The sequence below is a fragment of the Crassostrea angulata genome, chromosome 1 (genome assembly GCF_025612915.1).
Source record: "Crassostrea angulata isolate pt1a10 chromosome 1, ASM2561291v2, whole genome shotgun sequence".
NCBI classification, from domain to species: Eukaryota; Metazoa; Mollusca; class Bivalvia; order Ostreida; family Ostreidae; genus Magallana; species Magallana angulata.
The window spans coordinates 26,743,968-26,764,005 of NC_069111.1; the positions used below are offsets into that span (position 1 = coordinate 26,743,968).

General features: G+C 32.8%; 1 protein-coding gene and 1 pseudogene across 1 annotated transcript; both read left to right on the forward strand.

The window, feature by feature from the left end:
• The first annotated feature begins 762 nt into the window (after positions 1 to 762).
• On the forward strand, positions 763 to 9,580 carry LOC128191890 (uncharacterized; annotated as a pseudogene).
• A 7,069-nt stretch (positions 9,581 to 16,649) lies between these two features.
• LOC128164269 (uncharacterized) lies at positions 16,650 to 18,653 on the forward strand. The gene is made up of 4 exons (XM_052828080.1): positions 16,650 to 16,739; positions 16,832 to 17,110; positions 17,801 to 17,992; positions 18,082 to 18,653. Exons 1-4 carry the CDS (start codon positions 16,652 to 16,654, stop codon positions 18,216 to 18,218), a joined length of 696 nt encoding a protein of 231 aa, XP_052684040.1. The 5' UTR covers positions 16,650 to 16,651; the 3' UTR covers positions 18,219 to 18,653.
• Positions 18,654 to 20,038: the final 1,385 nt, after the last annotated feature.

Sequence of the window (20,038 nt, forward strand, 5' to 3'; positions counted from 1 at the left end):
CACACACACACACACACACACACACACACACATATATATATATATACAGTATATATATATATATATATATATTGAAAAACAATAAAATCCACAGTGGTCGGCGAGTTATAGATAAAAATTAAATAAGAAAACACGAAAAACGTTTTTGATAGATAGATAGATATAAATATAAATATAATATAAAAAATGCCTAGATTATCTGTTTTGAAACGCCTCCTCTACCGCTGCAGGTTTCAATACACATCCCAAAAAGTCCACGGAGATTTTGCATTGCAACAGCCATTAATAAGCCCGGATGATAACGTTAAAAAATTGCGCAATGTATTCCGAGTGTATTCCGAATGGAGAAAAGCTTCCCCATTATAAATCTCCGTAAGGAATCTGTTTTCGTTCCTGTGAATTTTTCTGAGTGAAAATGGATAATTGTTCAATGAAAATATATTGGATATATTCCCTTTTAACGATTTCAACTGTATTAATTTCTTTCACAGGTATGTGTAATTTTATTAAAAATCATCAAAAAGCAATGGAAGCAATAACTTGGGACAGACTATAATTATAGGAGAGAAATGCCTGCTGTTCAATCCATTTACTTGAATAAAATACTTCTTATATTAAAAATTAAACCATAAAAATCTGCGCTCGGCCAAACAGTCACACCGGTTTACATATTATTCCGTTTTCTAGACTTTACATGAAATATCTAAATCTAGTGGTGCAGAAAAGCTACAACGTAAGGTTATCAATTGATCACCAAGTCTGATGTGAGACACGAACGACAACTTTGGTAGAAAAAATTACACCGGGTTCGAAATACTCAAAATACTTTTCAGCAGACGATTTTTGTGTAATGACATTTATTTATATATTGAACTAGTCATAGCAACAAATAACCGTTAGTGGGAATGAATTTGTTTCAACGTGAGTGAAACTTTTAACATATATTAATTTACTGACTTGAAATTTGAAATTGAAACATGCACAATTGTAATGTATTGATATAGTAACGTTACATGTAACAGAACTGTATGTGCACATTATCGAAAAAAAATTCAACACAATAACAAATTTAAATTTATTTCAGTTTTCTTTCTTGCTAGCTGTATGAAAATCATAGTTTTGGTAAGAATGTTTTTGTTTGCAATTAAAAATTAAAAAACATGTCAAAAGCTGTCATGGTATAGTTTTCCGTTCTTTTATTTAAGGCATCAGATTCGCCATCTGAAGACAGAGGAAAATTGAGCATTGATAAAAAATACACGAAAAAATACTTCAGTAAGAAAAAAACTACACTCGTTATTTCGCTCTTATATTATAAATGCTACACATATAAGTGATTGTTGTGGCTTTCGTTTTGGAGTTTATGATTTTGTTAAAAATATTAATTTTGTTTTTTATGAATTTTTACAGAAAAAAGATATCTAACCTTTGACGGTAATATCAAAGTTGTGGGTGACGCAAAATTAGTTGGAATAGCATGCTTTCCAAATACAAAAGTCAAACACGAAGATGGTCGGCTATTTATTAAGGCATTCGTTATTAAATGCAAACATTTCTTTATGAGATGGGCACCTGATTCAAGAAGTTATGATGCTGACAAGTTCTACACATTAGCTGGTAAGGTAAAATATGAATATAAAGATAATGTAGTACAACAAATATAAGATTTAGTTTTTCTATGAAACCTGTATGGATGAATGCATATTTTTGGATATCGTCGGTACACTAATACGCGCCAGGCAGTGAAGACTTCTACAGATTTCTACCATGCTCGCTATCTTTATACTTATGAATCACAAAAGAAAGCATTTTATTGCTTAATAATAACAGTGTCAGAAAACAATATTTTTTGAACCATTTATGATTAATTCCAGTCAAAATGTATTACTCTTAATCGTAATTTTGTATTTCAAATATTGGTTTTATTCGATCGGCCCATTTGACAAACAGTTAATCAACTGCAGTACTGAGGCATGTCAGGGTCGTTAATGATGGCTTTTACTGTCTTTGAGGGCAAGACAATTTAAAGAGTCGGAATTTAAACTTATACATGTACTACTGATATATTAAAAGACTTCTAGTACGAGTATGTCTTACATACCAGTGGAGTTTGGACTGATGCGTTTTCGTAATTCTAGAGGCCTCATACAATGACGGAAAAAGAGGGGAATGCAATGCAAAATGGGAATCCACTGCAGAAATGAAGGATATGCCAAATTATTTAAAGTCAGCGTTGGAGAGCAGAAATATTGCTGAGGATGTCACCACTGACAGTCAGTATCAGTTCAAAACGCTCTGCATGATCTCTTGCATGACCTTTTTCCCTATCTTTGTCCTGATCTGCTGTAGAAGGTGAGGAAATATGTACATTCATGTGTTATTTAAATCCCTATTGAATGTACGTACATGTACATGTATTCAATAAAACATGTTTATGTATGCTGAATTTATATTGGAAACCCATTTATACTGATTACTGAAGAAAGAAGCACATTAATTGTGTTGCTGCAGCTCATCAGTCAGGTCAATAAGTTGATATGTTAGTACAAATGTACATGTATGTAGTTATAGGCTCACATTGTCTTTATGCTTTGCTTCGTAACAATGAAATTAATTATTATTACATGTATTCTTTATGTGTGTGGATATTTAGTGGTATTTTCCTGTTATAATGTCATAGACCATTGCCTATACAATTGAACTTAACGGATAATTTATACAAATGCACTCGTGGCTTTAATATAAATAATGTAAACGTTGACTATAATTAAGTTATAACACAAAGATTTGTGTTATAACACTACATTTACCAAATAACTACTAGTAATCATAAACTTGTTGTTTGCATATTCAAATTACATTGAAAAACACTATGAAATGTTTTTATTTTCTCAGGGTTTAAAAGCTTTATGAATATGTATTTCATACTACATCGATGTGACCCAATTCCTGGGCGGTTTCTCTGTGAAAATGCAGTAGACGCTTACCATGTAAAAAGAGGCCATGTTACATTGTTATCCGACTTTTACAAACCCTCAGACGAGGAAGCATCACCAAAATGTATGTATGGATGTTCGACCTATCCATCTAAAACACATTCATAAAAATTTTATCCATCTTATTTCACGTTTCAGGCCCAGATTACAAAGACGAAAGCAAATTCTACCAAATGGCAAGTTATTAAGTTATCACAGTTTCCAAATTGTTTTTTTTTTTAAATATTTTTTGCATGTATACATCTTCAGCCTAGTATTTTAAGACCATTACACCAAAAAGGCATGAATCGGACGTATTAAAAGAATTTGTAGTTGTAGTTACGTTGTAAGTTTGTGACTCAAACTCGCACCCACTTTGAGGTTAGAAATGACCACTACTGGCAATCAAAGTGCAGGTCTTGAACAATATAGTTTATAACTTTGATCTACGACGCAGATATATTTTAAAATAACCTTTGTGAAAGGCGCAGTGTCATACAGAGAATGGTTATATGGTGAGTGATATAATTAAAAGCTTTTATTGCTTTTTTTGTTTCCTTCATCACAAAATCTGGCCACAAAAACATGATAAATTCCAAGAGTCACGCATTTTAGTTTAAATGAAAGTCTACACCATGTATAATATCCCTTTATCAACAGCGTAGAGCTTTTGACAATAGCTTTGAAATGGATTTTGATTTACTATTTGTTATATGTATTCGCAAATGGTAATTCTTCAAAGACGTGTATTACATATTGCATCAAACTTGTTATTCTTATTTTGACTGGTACCTCTTAATTCCAAGAAAAAACCCAATAAACTTTCTTTAACGATGCAATTTTAAGCGTATACAAGTAGGTGAAGTAACCACATTTTTATTTAACTAAATCGCAGTACTTTACATTTAATTTATTGCACACTGTTGAATGGCATATGAAAAACTTAGACTTACACAGAAAGTTGTCTTTCAGAATCTTATGGAAGAGCCTTGAGACATGTATCCCAAGCTAAACCATAAAGAACCGAATTGCGCTCGTGTTCGATATATTTTTTGTAACAAAGGGTTTTGAACATTCTTCTTGGAATTTCCAATTGATTCGCTATTTTATTAATGACAAATAATTTCCTAAACAAGACAAAACAAATGATTTAAAATGAAAATTGACATGTTGCTCGATCTGCAATATACAGGTAAATATCGGTATCTCGAACTTGGGGGGGGGGGGGGGGGGGGGGGGGGGCTCATCAAAACTTCGAGACATCCGGGAGTTGGAGATATCCGAAGTGGCTTTCCAATTCTAAATCTGTGATGTTCTTATGTCAACACTTTCTTTAGTACCGGTATATACCGAACTTTTCTATCAATAAACGAATAATCAACCATTTGATTAGATAGTTTTAGTTTGTGTGTTTTATTTGTGAAATATAATCCATATTTGTAAAAGCAATCAAATTATAAAATCAATATTTCGTCAACAATACGACTTCCCGTCCTCATCACTCTCGATGGTTCAGAACTTTGAATAGAAAGAAGCAGTTGCAATGTAATTTTTGAAATTCATCACATCGTAAACGAAAAATACGAATTTGAAAATTAAAAAAACCCCATCAATAAATAATCTAGAATTAACAATTAACATATCTTTATATCATATGTGTTTGTGAAATAACGTATCTTATATTAATTCATTACGCTCAAAGCTTTAGTACTCATATTGGAAACAACCCGTGTATGATGAACCGGAAGTCACTTTACACGCTACGTGTTCAATACATGGACTGTTTCTGTTAAATTTGAATTATTTTTCTTTTCAATCTTCGTATTGGAATCTTGCTTCATTGTTATTGGACCGCACATGAAAAAAGAAATAAGCTCGATTCCGTAATTAATCGTTTTTGTAAATTGACAATTATCAATATTAGATCGATTCTCCGTACAAAGTGAGTTTTATCAAATACAATATCGGTAACCGTGGCTGTGTTTTTATCTGAATTTTATAAAAAGGGTACTTAATGTAAAAACTTACACCGTGCATGTACATAACAAGAGGCCCACAGGCCTTGACAGTTTCCTAAGTACCATAGTCTTTTTAACCTACCACTCCTTATCTAAAATAATAGTAAAATGGCAGAATTTTAGTACTCTTTGAATTGGGAATAAGAAAAGAACATACTGATGGACACAGTCTTCAGTTCAGTTCGGTGTCATGGATGTTAGGATGATATTATATCAAGGTCAAAAACTTCGATTCAGGCTGTTTAAGTAACTTTTGGTCGTAAACTATCATTCTAAGTACAGTTTCAAAGCATAGATATTGCATGTATGCAAAGCAATGCATTGTTACATGTTTGCAGATATTTTCTGTCCATATGAGAGCGTCTAGTGCATGTTCTTTGTATTCGTCCAAAGCGATACGATTTAGTTGATGAGTATAACCGAAAAATGAAGGAAAGCGTCAACTCTGAAGGTACACTGTATTACTTTGAACTTTGTTATTTGAAAAGTATGCTTAAACAGATATCAACAATAACTTAGAGAAGATTAATGTGATTTTTAGTTTTAGGATTAGCAGAAGTAGCTTATACCGCTGATAGGTTAAGCGAATAGAGAAAGATGAATATTCGATGCAGTGTTCATCCACATTTCGCGAGGCTATTAAAGTCTGTTTCGGACTTTTTCATCTTCTACCAGCCTTTGAGTGGTGCGTCTCTAGCCCGCAGCTTACTGGTGGGATGCCAAGGCGAAATGCTGTGGACAGATCTGTACAGAATTCGAATGTTTCCACAATTTAAAAATCTGCTGAAGGAGAAGGATGCTAGCTGTACTGTTGGCCACGGTGTGTCGATTACCTGTATTTGTTGCTTGTGTTGTATTTATTCAGGCTTTATGAAAAAGGTACACATCTTATTGAACACCACGTCTGTTTTAAACACAATTGAACGATGCAGTAATAGTATACATTTATTTATGGAAGGGAATTACCGCCAAAATTCTATGTATCTTGCTTTTATTGTTATTATGCTTACTTCTTTATTCCTTTTTACAGTTACACTTGCATGTCACTTTATTGTTTTCATATTCATGCTTATCTAATTTCACTTTGATTCTCTTTGATCCTTCATTGTTTGCTTAATTCTATGTTGCAACATTCTCTTCTTATTCGTGTTAATTCTTTCTTCTATCTCTGTTACAAACGTGATTCAAACACGCAAACCATAGAGCACTTTCAATAAAGACGAATACATGTTGCATGAATTGAATGCTGCATTATGACGCCAGGCGGCAGTGTGCGCGCTACAATTGCTGCTCCCTGAAGAAGAAAAAACGTAACTTGCTAAATGTGTGCTGTTTCGCACCATGACATTTCGCTCCAATGTTTATATGTTCAGATCAAGAAATGGAGGGGAGGTTTATGTACTAAGGGTTAATTTATAATTTTGTTTGCCGGGGAGGGGGGTAGGTCGAGTTCTATTTTCAGTAGGTTTACAATGTGGATTTAAAAATGTTTGAATTTTCAAGGGTGGTGGGGTGACTGGAACCCCCCCCCCTCCTAAAATAAAATAAAATTCTAAGTCTGCGCATCAGTTATTTACATGAGACGATATAATCTTACAGTTCTCATAATTAGCACCCGTATCATAATTATCATTATCGCAAGCTTGATATTGAAGCCGGTCAATTCAACTCTTCATTAAATCAAGACCAGTTGACAGTTAGACATGTATGAGGTTCATGTCTCTAAGTTACCTGTATCATAGCTTATATAAACACCTTCAAATCTAAACATGGACATTCAGTTACATGTACTTGATTTATATTAAAATAAACAAAGTTAACCTACAATAAACATGGCTGTGAATGATACATACACATTTTTATCACTTCGAAAATTTGTGTAAATAAGAAGCATACATTATTTATGTTTTGTATTTTGGAAAAAAAATATTTCTAGAACGTTATATAAGAATTTTTATTAAGATTTGATTTAGATTTTAAACCAAAACATATAAACAGTTATATCACATACAGTATATATTTTAATCTCTTTGCCTGGTTTGTTTTCGTTTACTTATTGTGTAATTAAGTCACTGATAATTTAGATTCGTTAATTTTACCGCGTATACTTCTGCGATTCCACCGTGCTGTGCCGAATCGCAAGAATATAAAATCGCGTGCACCAAACTTTGTTTTCATATCACAAGTTCAAAACCTTTAGAAAAATAAGTGAGCCATGATTTTAAAACCTGCAGTTTTAAGTTTTTTAACCCGGAATTTCACGCGGATATTAATTCATCGCATTTAATCAGGGGTACACAATACTGTAGCCTAACGAGAGGTACATAGTGATTCATGCAAGTGATAATTTTCACACGTACTAGAGTTCAGGAAAAGCTACTTCTTAGCATTTCGTACCCCAGTCCTTTTATTGTTTTTCAAAAACATCTTTAAATTTGGTTTAAATTTATTTTTTTCATCTACATGTTCCACGGGTACCTTTGGACAGAACCGTGCATCACCCCACCTCTTTTCACCTTAAATGAAAATAATATCCTGTCGACAAGTACTAATGACATGTTCCTCTTCTAAAAATTAACCGTTCCTGCAAATAATTTGCAAAAAATTTGTTACTGCATATATATATACAATACATTGCATTGCGGATCTAGAACGAGATCAGATCCACCCCAATGGAAAATTCACACTTATTTATAACCAATAAAAAAATTAATACAAAATAATCTCTCAGACCCCCCCCCCCCCCCCCCCCCTTATGATTTATTTTAGAACCGCGCGGAGACTTTTTACATGTATACCAAAAAAAAACGTATCTTTTTGAGTCTGCGTATATCGTGGCTTGTTTTAAAAAGTTGACTATATTAACATGCATTTCATATTCCTATACTAAGCCCTTAATTTGAGATGTTTTCACGAATTTATTAAATTTATGCCATTTGTTAGTTTCGTTTTAATAAATCTTCGGGAGCAGCAATTGTAGCGCACACACTGCTGCCTGGCGTCATAATGCAGTATTAAATTCATACAACTTGTATTCGTTATTGAAAGTGCCTTATGGTTTGCGTGTTTGAATTCACGTTTGTAACAGAGATAGAAGAAAGAATTTACACGAGTAAGAAGAGAATATTGGAACATAGAAATAAGCAAGCAATAAAGAATTAAAGAGGATCAAAGTGAAATTAGATAAGCACGAATATGAAAACAATAAAGTGACATGCAAGACTAAATGTACTGAAGAATAAAGAAGTAAGCATAATAAGAATAAAAGCAAGATACATAGAATTTTGGCAGTAATTCCCTTCCATATTTATTTCCCTTGGATTTGTCTCTTCCGCATCCGACCTTTGCCAAAAAATTAAAATTCCATATCCCAAGACTAATATATGTACGGAACAATACCCAAAGTGAGTCTAAGATCTGGAAAATAGTTCCAATCTCAACCTATGATTCTTGAAAATTTTAATATGAGATGTGCTTGAGATAAACGTCAGTCGTTTATTAAATCACATGTAGATGCTGGATTTTAAAGTAATATGAGCTGTATTTTTTAGAATATAATTTTGCTATTAAAACCTGCTAGTATGATAAGACTGCATGTAACTTAAACTTTTATTATATTTACTAGTATAAAAGAATCATTTAAGATTTGAAAAAATCATTAATTTCTGTCAGAAGAAAGATTTCTCTTCGAAGGAATGTATAGCAGATCAATTTTTGTACAGGACGACAATAATTCAAAAACATTTATAAAAGAATCATTTAAGATTTGAAAAAATCATTAATTTCTGTCAGAAGAAAGATTTCTCTTCAAAGGAATATATAGCAGATCAATTTTTGTACAGGACGACAATAATTCAAAAATATGGCTAACAGAAATTTAAAAACCGTGATATTTTTGTCATTTTAGTAGAAAATAACATTTTCATAAAAGAATAAATTGCAGCTCACATTGCTTTATTTCTTGTTTGTCAATACAAGCATCTATAACACTTATATTTTCTAAATATAATGAAAAAGAACCCAATCACAACAATCAAGCACAGAATTCTCACTCGATAGTAGGATGAGAGATTAAGGGCAGGGGGGGGGGGGGGGGTGGTGGTGGTCACATGTAATTTTATCTTCTTCATATTTCGTGGTGTTTAACTTTCAGCTTCCAAAGCCGAAATGAAAGTAAACATTGTGTTGAATGAATGTGACGTACTGAGCGGGGCATTTCAATGTGCAATAGTAGGTAAACATAAAAGATCCGGCAAATCTGTGATCCTTCGAGGCATTTACGAACTGAAGGATACAGTAGCTTCAAAACCAGAACCAGGCTTGGGATGTACAGAATCGAAAGGTAATTAAGAGAGTTACCAGTTAAAGCCAACTATGCATTTCTATATGTTTTTGAAATATATACAGCATAAAGAACCTTAATGAAATGATTCGCTTTTCATTCAAGGTAAATCAGCAAAAGCCGACGCGTCCGTTTCATTGACGGCAGCGGTAAAATCAAGAAAGAAGGGCAAATCAGCTGGGTATAGAACAGTCCCAGAAGTTGGCTGGATGATGTTAATTTGGATTCTTTTGTTTATCCAATAAACAAACTGCTTGGTTATTTATAAAGTAATAAATATGTTTGAACCATTTATTTGCTTGTGTATGACAAAAAGGGCCTGCGACACTGCATGTCATTTTTTAAGGACACAAACAAAATATTTGGACCGGAAAAATATATAATGCGTCATATATGTAATGCAATTTCCATTGGACAACTAAATTCAAAGTGATAGTTTAATCGTTTTACACAAAGCGAAATCCTGATTTGATTACATAATATGTATTCTACGGTTTTCCGGTAACTAACCAAAGGAATTTATTTGTCTAACGTTACAAGAGTACCTCTTTGAAAGGACAGGTGCGTACAAGGTGTTATATACATGTATATCCTCCAATAGAAACAATAGAAAAGATTTATTTCAAAATGTTGCTAAATATTTATTTTTGCCTAGTTTATTTTGCTTATACTATAAATTTTACGTTGCATGTCAAAAACGTGCTTTCATTCTGTTAACACAAGAGGTACATGTACATATGTTTTCAAATTAAGCCACGTGCACACAACGTTTTACGCCATTGACTTGACCATTTACTGTGCTAAATTTAAAATTGCGAATTTTGGTATGAATGGCTCTTGAAAAGTACTTTTATTTAAAGGATACATTTTTAGCTCACCTGAGCTGAAAGCTCTGATCACATTTTGTCAGTCGTCCGTCTGTCCGTCTGTCTGTAAACTTTTTACATTTTGAACTTCTTCCATAAAACCGCTTGGCCAATTCCAACCAAATTTGGCACAAAAGCATCCTTATGGGAAGGCAAATATACATTGCAAAAATGAAAGACCGATTTTTATTCAAAGCGGAAAAAACCTCGAAACTGTAGAAAAATGGGGATGCATTTAAAAAAAATCTTCTTCTCAAGAACTACTGAGTCAAATTCAACGTAATTTAGCATAAATCATTCTTATGGGAAGGGAAATATAAATTGCAAAAATTAAGGGCTAATTCTGTTTCAAATTCGAGTAATTTACGAAAGTAATATTAAGACAGAGAGAATGGGGGTCAATCATTTTAACTTCGATATTTCATGTATCGAAAACCAGTTTAGAGGACCAGTCTATGCTAAGGCCCTGTCACACCAAGCTGCGTCCCCCACGGCGTGTTCACGGCGTTGTAAAATTCATGAAATCGCCGTAGGATCGCAAGGAAAATTCAGAAAAAATGTACAATTTTATTTGAAAGTTTTACAAGTGGAAATGTCACGGCGTCCTGACGGCGATTGAGGCGTTCTTACGGAGCTCCCATGGCGTGAAACTGCGTTTCCACGGAGTTCTACTTGGCGATTAACTGCGTTCTCGCTGAGTCTCTGCCGAGCGCTTATGACGTGCTAGGAGTTTTTACCGCGCGTCCACGGCGTGCTGTGCGCGCTGACTGCGTGCACAAGACGTTCTTTACTTCTTGGTAGGTCAATATTGATTTGTACAATTGTATGGGAAAGAAACAAGAATTTACAACTAGTAATTAAATAAATGATTAAAAAGTTGTTTTGATTTTATGAAAAGGTTCGTTGTAATTGAGACATACTAGTAACTACTTCTAAACAATTTGTGAAGGACTAGGACAAAATTCTTAGTAGTCAGATCTACAAAAGAGATCCGTTATTAGTTGTTAGAAAACAAAGAAAAGATGTGAAAACATCAGAACCAAATGGCATGAATTCCATCTACGTCCATTGATAGGTCTTATATTAGCAAATGCTACTTTTTACATTGTCATCTACATCCAGATTGATAATTATTACTCCGCTTGCTATTGTACAACAGCCATTGTTCGAGTTTTCGTGGTCCTGATGACAACGCACTAGAAACGCCGTGGGAGCGTGGTATAAACGCAGAAGAAACGTCGCGAGAGCGCGATGAACACAGCAACAGCTCTTTGGGGTCGCTGTGTGAACGCAGCCAAATGAAAAACAACTTGTTTAAACGCTGCGGATGCGCAGTGAGAGCGCGATAGAGACGCAGTGAGATCCCAAAGGACTCTGTGAGGTCTCCTTGCAAGCGCAGTTGACTTATCACTGCGTCTACACTGCGATTAGCTGCGTTCCTTGAGCGCGCCGACGGAGCTCTCGTGGCGCTGTTGGAGATCTTACGGCGCTGTCACATCGACCTCACTACGCTTCTACGGCGTGTTTATCAGAATGTAGAGCCACGGCGCGTACTTTGTGCATGTTCAAAGTGCACGCCGTCTCATGGCGTTCTAAAATGTTCAAGGCGATCTCACCGCGACGGACGAAGATGCCGTTGCGTTGTTACGGCGCTGTAGTAGACTCTACTGCGTTTACCTTGGCGTCTTGAAGTTGAATGGACATGAATTTAATATATTTGTGCCGTTTAAGTGAAGTAAATTGAGGTTAAATATTTCAGTGCGTTGACATTTTCATTTGTGACGGTGGTTTTAGCTTGTTTTGATTTTCGTTTAGCATGTTTAGTTTCTTTTTTTTTAACCAGAGAGGAACCATCGTCTTTATTTTAGAATTAAAATTTTTTACGTGTAGACCGGTAAATCAGACAGCTGATTGTTGACATGTATCTGCGCAAAATCTATGCACTAACAACATATTATAGATTACTATTCATTATGTTGGTACATGTAATTCGTTACGATCTCTACGTAATGGTTGATTAATGCAACATGTTTTATTAAAATGCTCAGCAATTTCAATCTAAACAGAGATTATTCTCGCAGCATCTCTACGATTGACACTGAAATTTTGGTTAATCAATAGAAATGTCTTGCTAAGAGGATGATATTCTGTAACTACTTTCTGGTGCCCCTTCTTAAACGACGAATTGCATAAAATCTACACAAATTTTTGATAGTTTCTCGAACACAAGTAAATAAAAACAACGTCTTTTAAAGAGTTTCCATAGTCCTGACACATTATCATTATGAGGATAAAAGCATTATCGGTGTTCTTAAAAAATTATTGCAATGGAAAATCATCTTTGTAGACATTTGTTGTTTTTTAATAAGGATGAAAATAATAGGTGGATTCATAGCTCAAACTCTAGTTTTCGTTCAGCAACCAGGGACCTCTTGAATGAAAGCTCATCAAATTGTCTCTCTCCTGTTAAAATTTCGTGGCATGAAGTCAAAATCGTTTTACGGCAAAATGCGTCTGGATTGAAAAAATCTGAAAATTAAAGTAAAAGGAGGGAATTTCACAGTTTTGGAAAGGGTGTACATCAAATAGTTTCAATTCTTTCTTTCAAATGATAATTCAATTTTGACACTTGCTTTTAAAATTGCAAATCCTCTTTTCTGACATGTGTCAAGCATTCTGATTTAAGATATCCCAATGTATATACGCTCTGCAAGTATAGGAACTATTTTACTACTTTGTTGTTCTACCGATTCTAAAAATAGTTAGAGCAATATGCCCTGCTAAGTCGTGTGGATAGGCGGAGGATTGTAGACAGTACCTAGATCTTGCAGCTGAGAGGGTGTTCGACTCGCGTTTTCCTTTAAATTTTGTGCTTTTACTTTATCTTAGGAAATTAAACCATATTTTCTCAAAGTGTTCATGGATTAATAGAAAATATTTGAAACTGTTTATATAACGATAAAAAATACACGATAGTTTTCTTGCCCATTAAAATGATGTCAAATATCAATTACCTGGATTAGCGTTAGCACAGTCAGGGATTGTTTTGAGATCAAGTTTTTAAGAAAATAAACATAGAATTGAAACTAAGGAAAAAGTATGAATGTAAATGTATGTTTGATGATGGTCAGATATCCCACATGTACTAATGCACACCTTCTAGTGTATGATTTCTCGATAAGATATGTAATTAAGTCATTTAAATATCCGAGGTGATGGGAAGTGTATGCACGTGTCTTTCATTTATTTAGAACAATTATGCAGGATGCATAAAGCTATTATAATAATGGCGTTTCTTATTGCGATTTGTCTTTTGTTAAATTGTTGCCTATATAGCCGCCTCAAGTCAACTTAAAAAAAAACTATATCAATATATAGTAAATGTAACACATAAGTGATCAAGGAGGAGATAGCTTGGTTCTTGAAGTAAAAAGTTTTCACAATTCGCGGTTTTTAGCCTCTCTAAGATTTACCAAGGAACACTCATTTGAGGTCGGGAATTGGAGAACAATTTGAAAGAATGGAGTGTATTTATTCAAAAAAGCATTCAGTAAATAAGACTTAGCAAAATAATTGCAATTTTAATTGGGTTCAAAATCGTGGAGAAAAATTCTAAAATACCAGTAAGAATTAAAACAGCTTCCGCTATACCAAATACTAGTAGCTATACAAAAGGTCACGTTTTGTCAATTGTATTGATTTTTTTATGCTTGCGAATAATTTTTGCGAGAAGTGTTTTTCTGTTGTTGTCCTTTTTCCCTCTTGATTACGTGTTTATGAAACAATACTCTGTATTTTGACACGTACAATGCGCATGAATTACCATGATCTACTTTACAAAGCACTCGTATGCTGCTGCACATAGAAAAAACTGTGTTTTTGGCTCTGACGCTCTGCCGATATTAAAAGCATGGGAGAGAGAGAGAGAGAGAGAGAGAGAGAGAGAGAGAGAGAGAGAGAGAGAGTATTAACTACACAATATGCAAAATGGCACATCAAATTTAAAGAGAGCCCGGCTTTCTGTTCTTCAGTACTTTGATAAATAGTAGTTATGCATAGAAATGTTGTCACAGGAGTGAACTATTTTAAAACTAGATATGGGTCATTATCAAAATGTGCAGACTTTTAAAATATGTAAAACATGAGAAAATTATTGGTGAAAAAATTACTTTGATTGCAAAAAACACATTTAACAAACAATGAAGTATAACATCTAAAAATTTGCAAACATTGGAATCTACCATTTGGTTGATAATTTAGACTAAAATTAAATGAACTGTGAAAATTTTGTCAGTGGTGTAACAGGCATATAGTATAGGAAAAAATTCTTAAATAAAATAAAATAATTCTTTTAAAATGATGGACATAAAGTTTATATCAACAAACTTCATTTAAAGTTATTAGAATTAGATAACAGAAAATATTTGACACATTTACATAGTGACCAACATAACATTTGAGACAAAGTCTTGATGTTACTCAACAAATTTTTAATTTGAGCATTAAAAAGAACACAACTGGATTTTTCTTTTAATGGAGCATAAAGAAGACATTATTGTAAATGCACTGGTGTTTTCAAATATACATGAATCATTATCAGTTAATTTTATTTGGAGAAAAATGTACACGTTACACCACTGATTATTATGTTTTACCACTGACTAAAAGTTACACCACTGACCTAGCGATAATAAATAAGAGATAAGCGTGTTAAATTTTGTAAAATAAACTAATTTCTATTTTTGATTGCATTTAAAACATGATAAATTTGATCTTAAATAAAAGTTTTCATGCCTCCTTCTTTCATAATCTGAAGATAGACACACTGTTACACCACTTATAATCAGTGTTACACCACTGAAACAAAAAAGGCATGTAGATGTTTTTTTTACATGAATTCACTCATTCTTTGATGTTATATTTTTTACTATTGGCATCCACACACTTTTATCCACCTTGTACCGAGTTCGAACTTTCTTCGGCTCATCAATCTCACAAACAACATCTTCAATACTATACCAGCTCATATCAATCATACACTTTGGATAATAAAATTGAAATTTCTCCAATTTTCTCCAAAATCTATGCATACAATGCATATACACTTCCTCTTTGTCTATATATGTTTTTTGAAGCTCAGCTAGCATTTGTTACCTTTAAGTATTTGAAAGATTTTAGTATAACATAATAGGGAATGTGAAATGTCAGTGGAATAACATATATTATTGTACACTATAAGTCATTAAAAAAATTGATTTTTTAATAAAAATATGATGTGGATAATTTCATTTCTTTATTAGAATAAATTTGTGTTTACTTTTATCTTTTAATCAAGTATTTAAATGGGTAAAACATAATTAGAGCATACAAAATGTCAATGGTGTTTCAAATAATGTCAATGGTGTAACATGTCTCATTTTCCAGATTAAGAAAACACAATTACAATTAAATAGTCAAGCTTTCTTTATTGTGATGGTGTCTAACTTGTAAAATTGATAAATAACAATTGTTCAAAATGCTCAAAATATAAATGAAATGGAAGAAAAAGTAAAATAATTAAATAATGTCATGTGGTGTAACAGTTTTTTCAGTGGTGTAACAACAATTTTTGGTTACACCACTGACCGTTATACCACTGATGTATCCATAGTAAATGTAGCAGTATGACCCAAGAGAACAGATACTACACGAAGCTACATAGCCTTTGTTATAATGTGATAAACATTCATCATTTATGTGAAAAACTTTTTTGTTCTTTCATAATAGAAAACCTTAAATAGCACGTTATCCCACTGACACAGTTTACATTGTATTTTTCGGAGCATACTAACATTTTCTGCCATATTTTCTATCACAATGATGTCATCACTGATACATTTATCTTTTTAGTAGCAGGGAATGATGTCACTATGATATGGGGGATTCCAACTGTAGTACAATATTATTTACATGATGTATTTTAAGAAATTTTTATATAATTTGCCTTGTAACACCAATGACAAAAATTTTTTGTACAAGCATATATCTCATCAAATTCATTATTTTTAAAAGAGAACTTGTTAAGGAGCATAGCAGAAATTAAAATATGAATGTTGTTTTGAAAATTAACGGCGATTTTTGGAATAAAACATCAATATTATTGAAGATAGTGTAGGTTAAAGACGTTGGAAAAATTTAATGACAACATAAATTCACTGAAATCTCATAACAAATAATTATTTTTTTATACTTTAAGCAGTAAAATTGTCGATTTATTTGTTCAACAATATGGGTTTAAGTTTCTAAAATCCAATGGTACTGTATATATTCCCCAGAACATTATTTTTCCCCCTTTAAATTGACACTGACGCAAAAGGCTGCATATTTTGATAATGACCCATATATATAGATAAAAAGAACGAAAAATGTAGGGATTTATTATTGTTTAAATACAAAAACATAACAACAAAAATGAAAAATAATTTTTGTTGTATTTCTCTGCAGGACACTTTAGTAGCCGAGTACAACAAAATAATGCTGGAAAGTTTCAACATCAAAGGTATATGCTTACGTTGACACTTGTAACCGTTATTATGAACGATGTTCTTTTCTTTTATTGAACGAAAATATGTTATTTTTATTATTTACTAGATTTCGGAATGGCGAAAGTGGTTTATAGGGATATTAAGGGAAGTGGCAAGAGAAAGATAAATATCGAATGCAGATTAAGCCCAAAGTTTATACAGAATGTAAAGACGGTATCGGCGTTTTTTATTTTCTACCAGCCTTTTAGTAATATACATCAAGCACGTCATCTCCTGGTTGGCTACAGTCAAGACATACTGTGGGCGCAACCGTACAGAATAAGAATGTTTCCGCAGTTTAAGACTATGTTGCAGGACAAAAGTGCAACATGTACTGCGGATAAAGGTAATGGAGTACCAGTATTTGATACATTTTTATTATATTTTTTTCAATTAATATCAGTGTTACTACCAATAATTACAGTTGAATAACTTGTGCAAAACAATGCATGCTACAGTTGACGACTTTCTAGAAAACCCAAAGCGAACTCTTCAAGGTTCAAGTAAACTTTTCTGAACGTTACGTGTCCGTCTGTCTTTTCACACCAATGACTTCTATTCAAGAACTACATCTGCTGAAATCTTTTTTGCAAGAGCCATATACAATGCTATAGTATTAAAATATGTAAAACTAACTTGATAAAGAGTTAAAAGATTATATATACATAACAGCAATGCACAAAATTTGATGCAAGAAATTATGGAGACGACTCTTCAGAAATTTAACAAATGAAATACTAGTTAACAGCATGTGCTATATTTGGTAAAGTATATCAGAATATGAAATGTTGATTTTGATTTTAGTTTTATTTGATAGTTATAAAAATCTGATTTGGAAAATATTGAAGCATAAAAATTCATTTAACCTTAACATCAATATTAAAATAGGCATAATACTAAAAAATTGTTTTAGACATGAAAACGTAATACGAATACATATAAGTATTTTTTATGTGATGTTAGTTATGATGAACCGTTTATTCTCCAAATATGTAGTTTATTTTACTTGATTTCTATAATTAACATTTTTTTTTAGCTAACATCGCCCATATGAAAGTGGATATAGTGTTAAATGAATGCGACGCACTTAGCGGCGGGTTTCAATGTGCAATTGTGGCTGAGGTTAAAAAAAGACATAAGGGGCACAATGATAGATCCGTCAAGTTTGAAATTCTACGAGGCTTGTATAAATTAAGGGAGACCTCAGCCTCAAAACCAAGCCCAAAATGTAAGGGAATTGTGAAAGTAAAATAAAATCAATGAAAAGAATTAAAATGTTTTATTTTTCAAACTTAAATGTTTGGTGATTTTTTCCAGGCAAATCTTGGTCTGATGCCTCATATAGAATAACGGCTGCGCGAAATGCGGGAGAGTCGGCTGGATATAGAATACACCCCGGAGGTGGCTGGATGCTGACCTTAGGAATTCTTTTGCTAATCAGTAGTAGTTTTTAAACTTCTAGAAGTTCTTTTGGGGATGAGCGTGAAAAATAAAATTGGGCTGATATTAATTGTACATATTGGGTGTTTCATATTAAAATACGCCTGTAACATGTATGAAGTTTTGTGTATATCAACATATATTTCTATTTTGATCCGGGTACAAACACTGAATTACGGGAACAATGCTGATCAGATTTGTACCACATACCATTTATGTTGCTCAGTATGTATTGTTTCAGGACATGTCACATAGATGTTTTTGGTATTGTTAAATCTTTGATTATTTTTTTTTTTTGAATAAGTGGACGTAATCTACAATTTGTCTATCTTACAATGTATCAAATTATGTCTCCTCTAAAACCATTTTAATTGGCTATTTTATTTATTTTCTTTATTGTTAATGAATATATTAAGTAATGACTGATAAATGTGACTTAATTAATAAAGCTTGATGACACATGGTGAGTTTATATAAAGCGCACTTTGCAATCAAACAAAGTTTTCGAGGACCGAGGTCGAAACAATGATGCAAGTCAATTAAATAAATCAATCTGGATGATACATGTAGACTTATTCATACCAATAAACATGTATAAAGTATAATATATATAATACAGACAATTTAATTTATCATAATAATCAGTATAGTTTTCTACCCAAGAAGGATATCACTTATATTTTATTATTAACCAGATATATCTTATAAAAACACATTCAGATAGAGGGACACAGTCAGCATATATATCTGTAAGAGACAAATAGAGTGTTAACACTATTAACGGTGTTAACATTATAAAGATATTACAAATTCAATCTAATTCGAATCCATCGGTTTGCATTTATACTGTGTTGGATCTAATTTTGATGATATTAATTTTCATTGAACAAAATATGAGTGGATTTCAGAAAAAAGCATATTGCAAACCGTCCGCATAGTCGGATATAATTACTGTGTAAAACTATCGAAGATGCCAATCTACCGAGGAACTCTTTTTTATTGCGTTTACATCAAGGTAAATGTATAATTTGATCAAACTCCGACATTGTTGACGATGAGATTGTTTTATAATAGTGGCAGTAATAGTAAAACAGCTATAGAATTATACCAAGAAAATTAGTTGCAAATGTCATCTCAGTAGCCATCTCAACGTCAAATTTAGTAAAGCTGGACCCAAGATGCAAAGTAGTTTTACATCTTTACACATACATTTTCTGGTGTCTTTGTCTGTGATAACTCGACGAATCAAACTTGTAACGAACAGTCCAAAACATTTTACATTACTGACGCAGTATGGGGCGCTAAGCGGGATTATTATACGAAATGAAAATAACTTATAATATCAATAATTTTAAAGGTATATTTGGCGTATTTGGAGTAAAGTTTTGACAGGAGTTTGAGTAAAAATATACATTGTGCTTCTTATAATTAGACGTTTCACAAACTTTAGGCCCGTAAAACATGTTCTTTATTAGTTATTTGTCTCTAAACTTTGCTACACGTCTGATGAATATTAATGTGATCCGCCATTTGTAACACCACTGCGCATGAATGCGGGAAAACCTTGTATTGAAAACACGATGGAAGACCAGTTTGTTTACAAATTAGATTCATGTTTTTCATGTCTTAAATTAGATACATGTAATTCTAATATCAGATGATACCTGAAGCATTCTTATTCCGTTATTCATTAATGTAGAAAGGTATAAATTGCTAATTATTACGAGCCGCCAGAAGGCGGTCCGTTATTTGATATACATTTAGATATTGTAACTGCGTTTCTGCGGGATATTATTTTTATAAGGAGGCCGATTTGGGTTATTTTTGCAGAAAA

Bases quoted from the DNA above. Each gene is read 5' to 3' on its own strand.
- LOC128164269 (XM_052828080.1), top strand. From the start codon at position 16,652: ATGAAAAATAATTTTTGTTGTATTTCTCTGCAGGACACTTTAGTAGCC. The intron at 16,740-16,831 runs GTATATGCTTAC...ATTATTTACTAG, and splicing joins GGAAAGTTTCAACATCAAAG to ATTTCGGAATGGCGAAAGTG. The intron at 17,993-18,081 runs GTAAGGGAATTG...GATTTTTTCCAG, and splicing joins CTCAAAACCAAGCCCAAAAT to GCAAATCTTGGTCTGATGCC.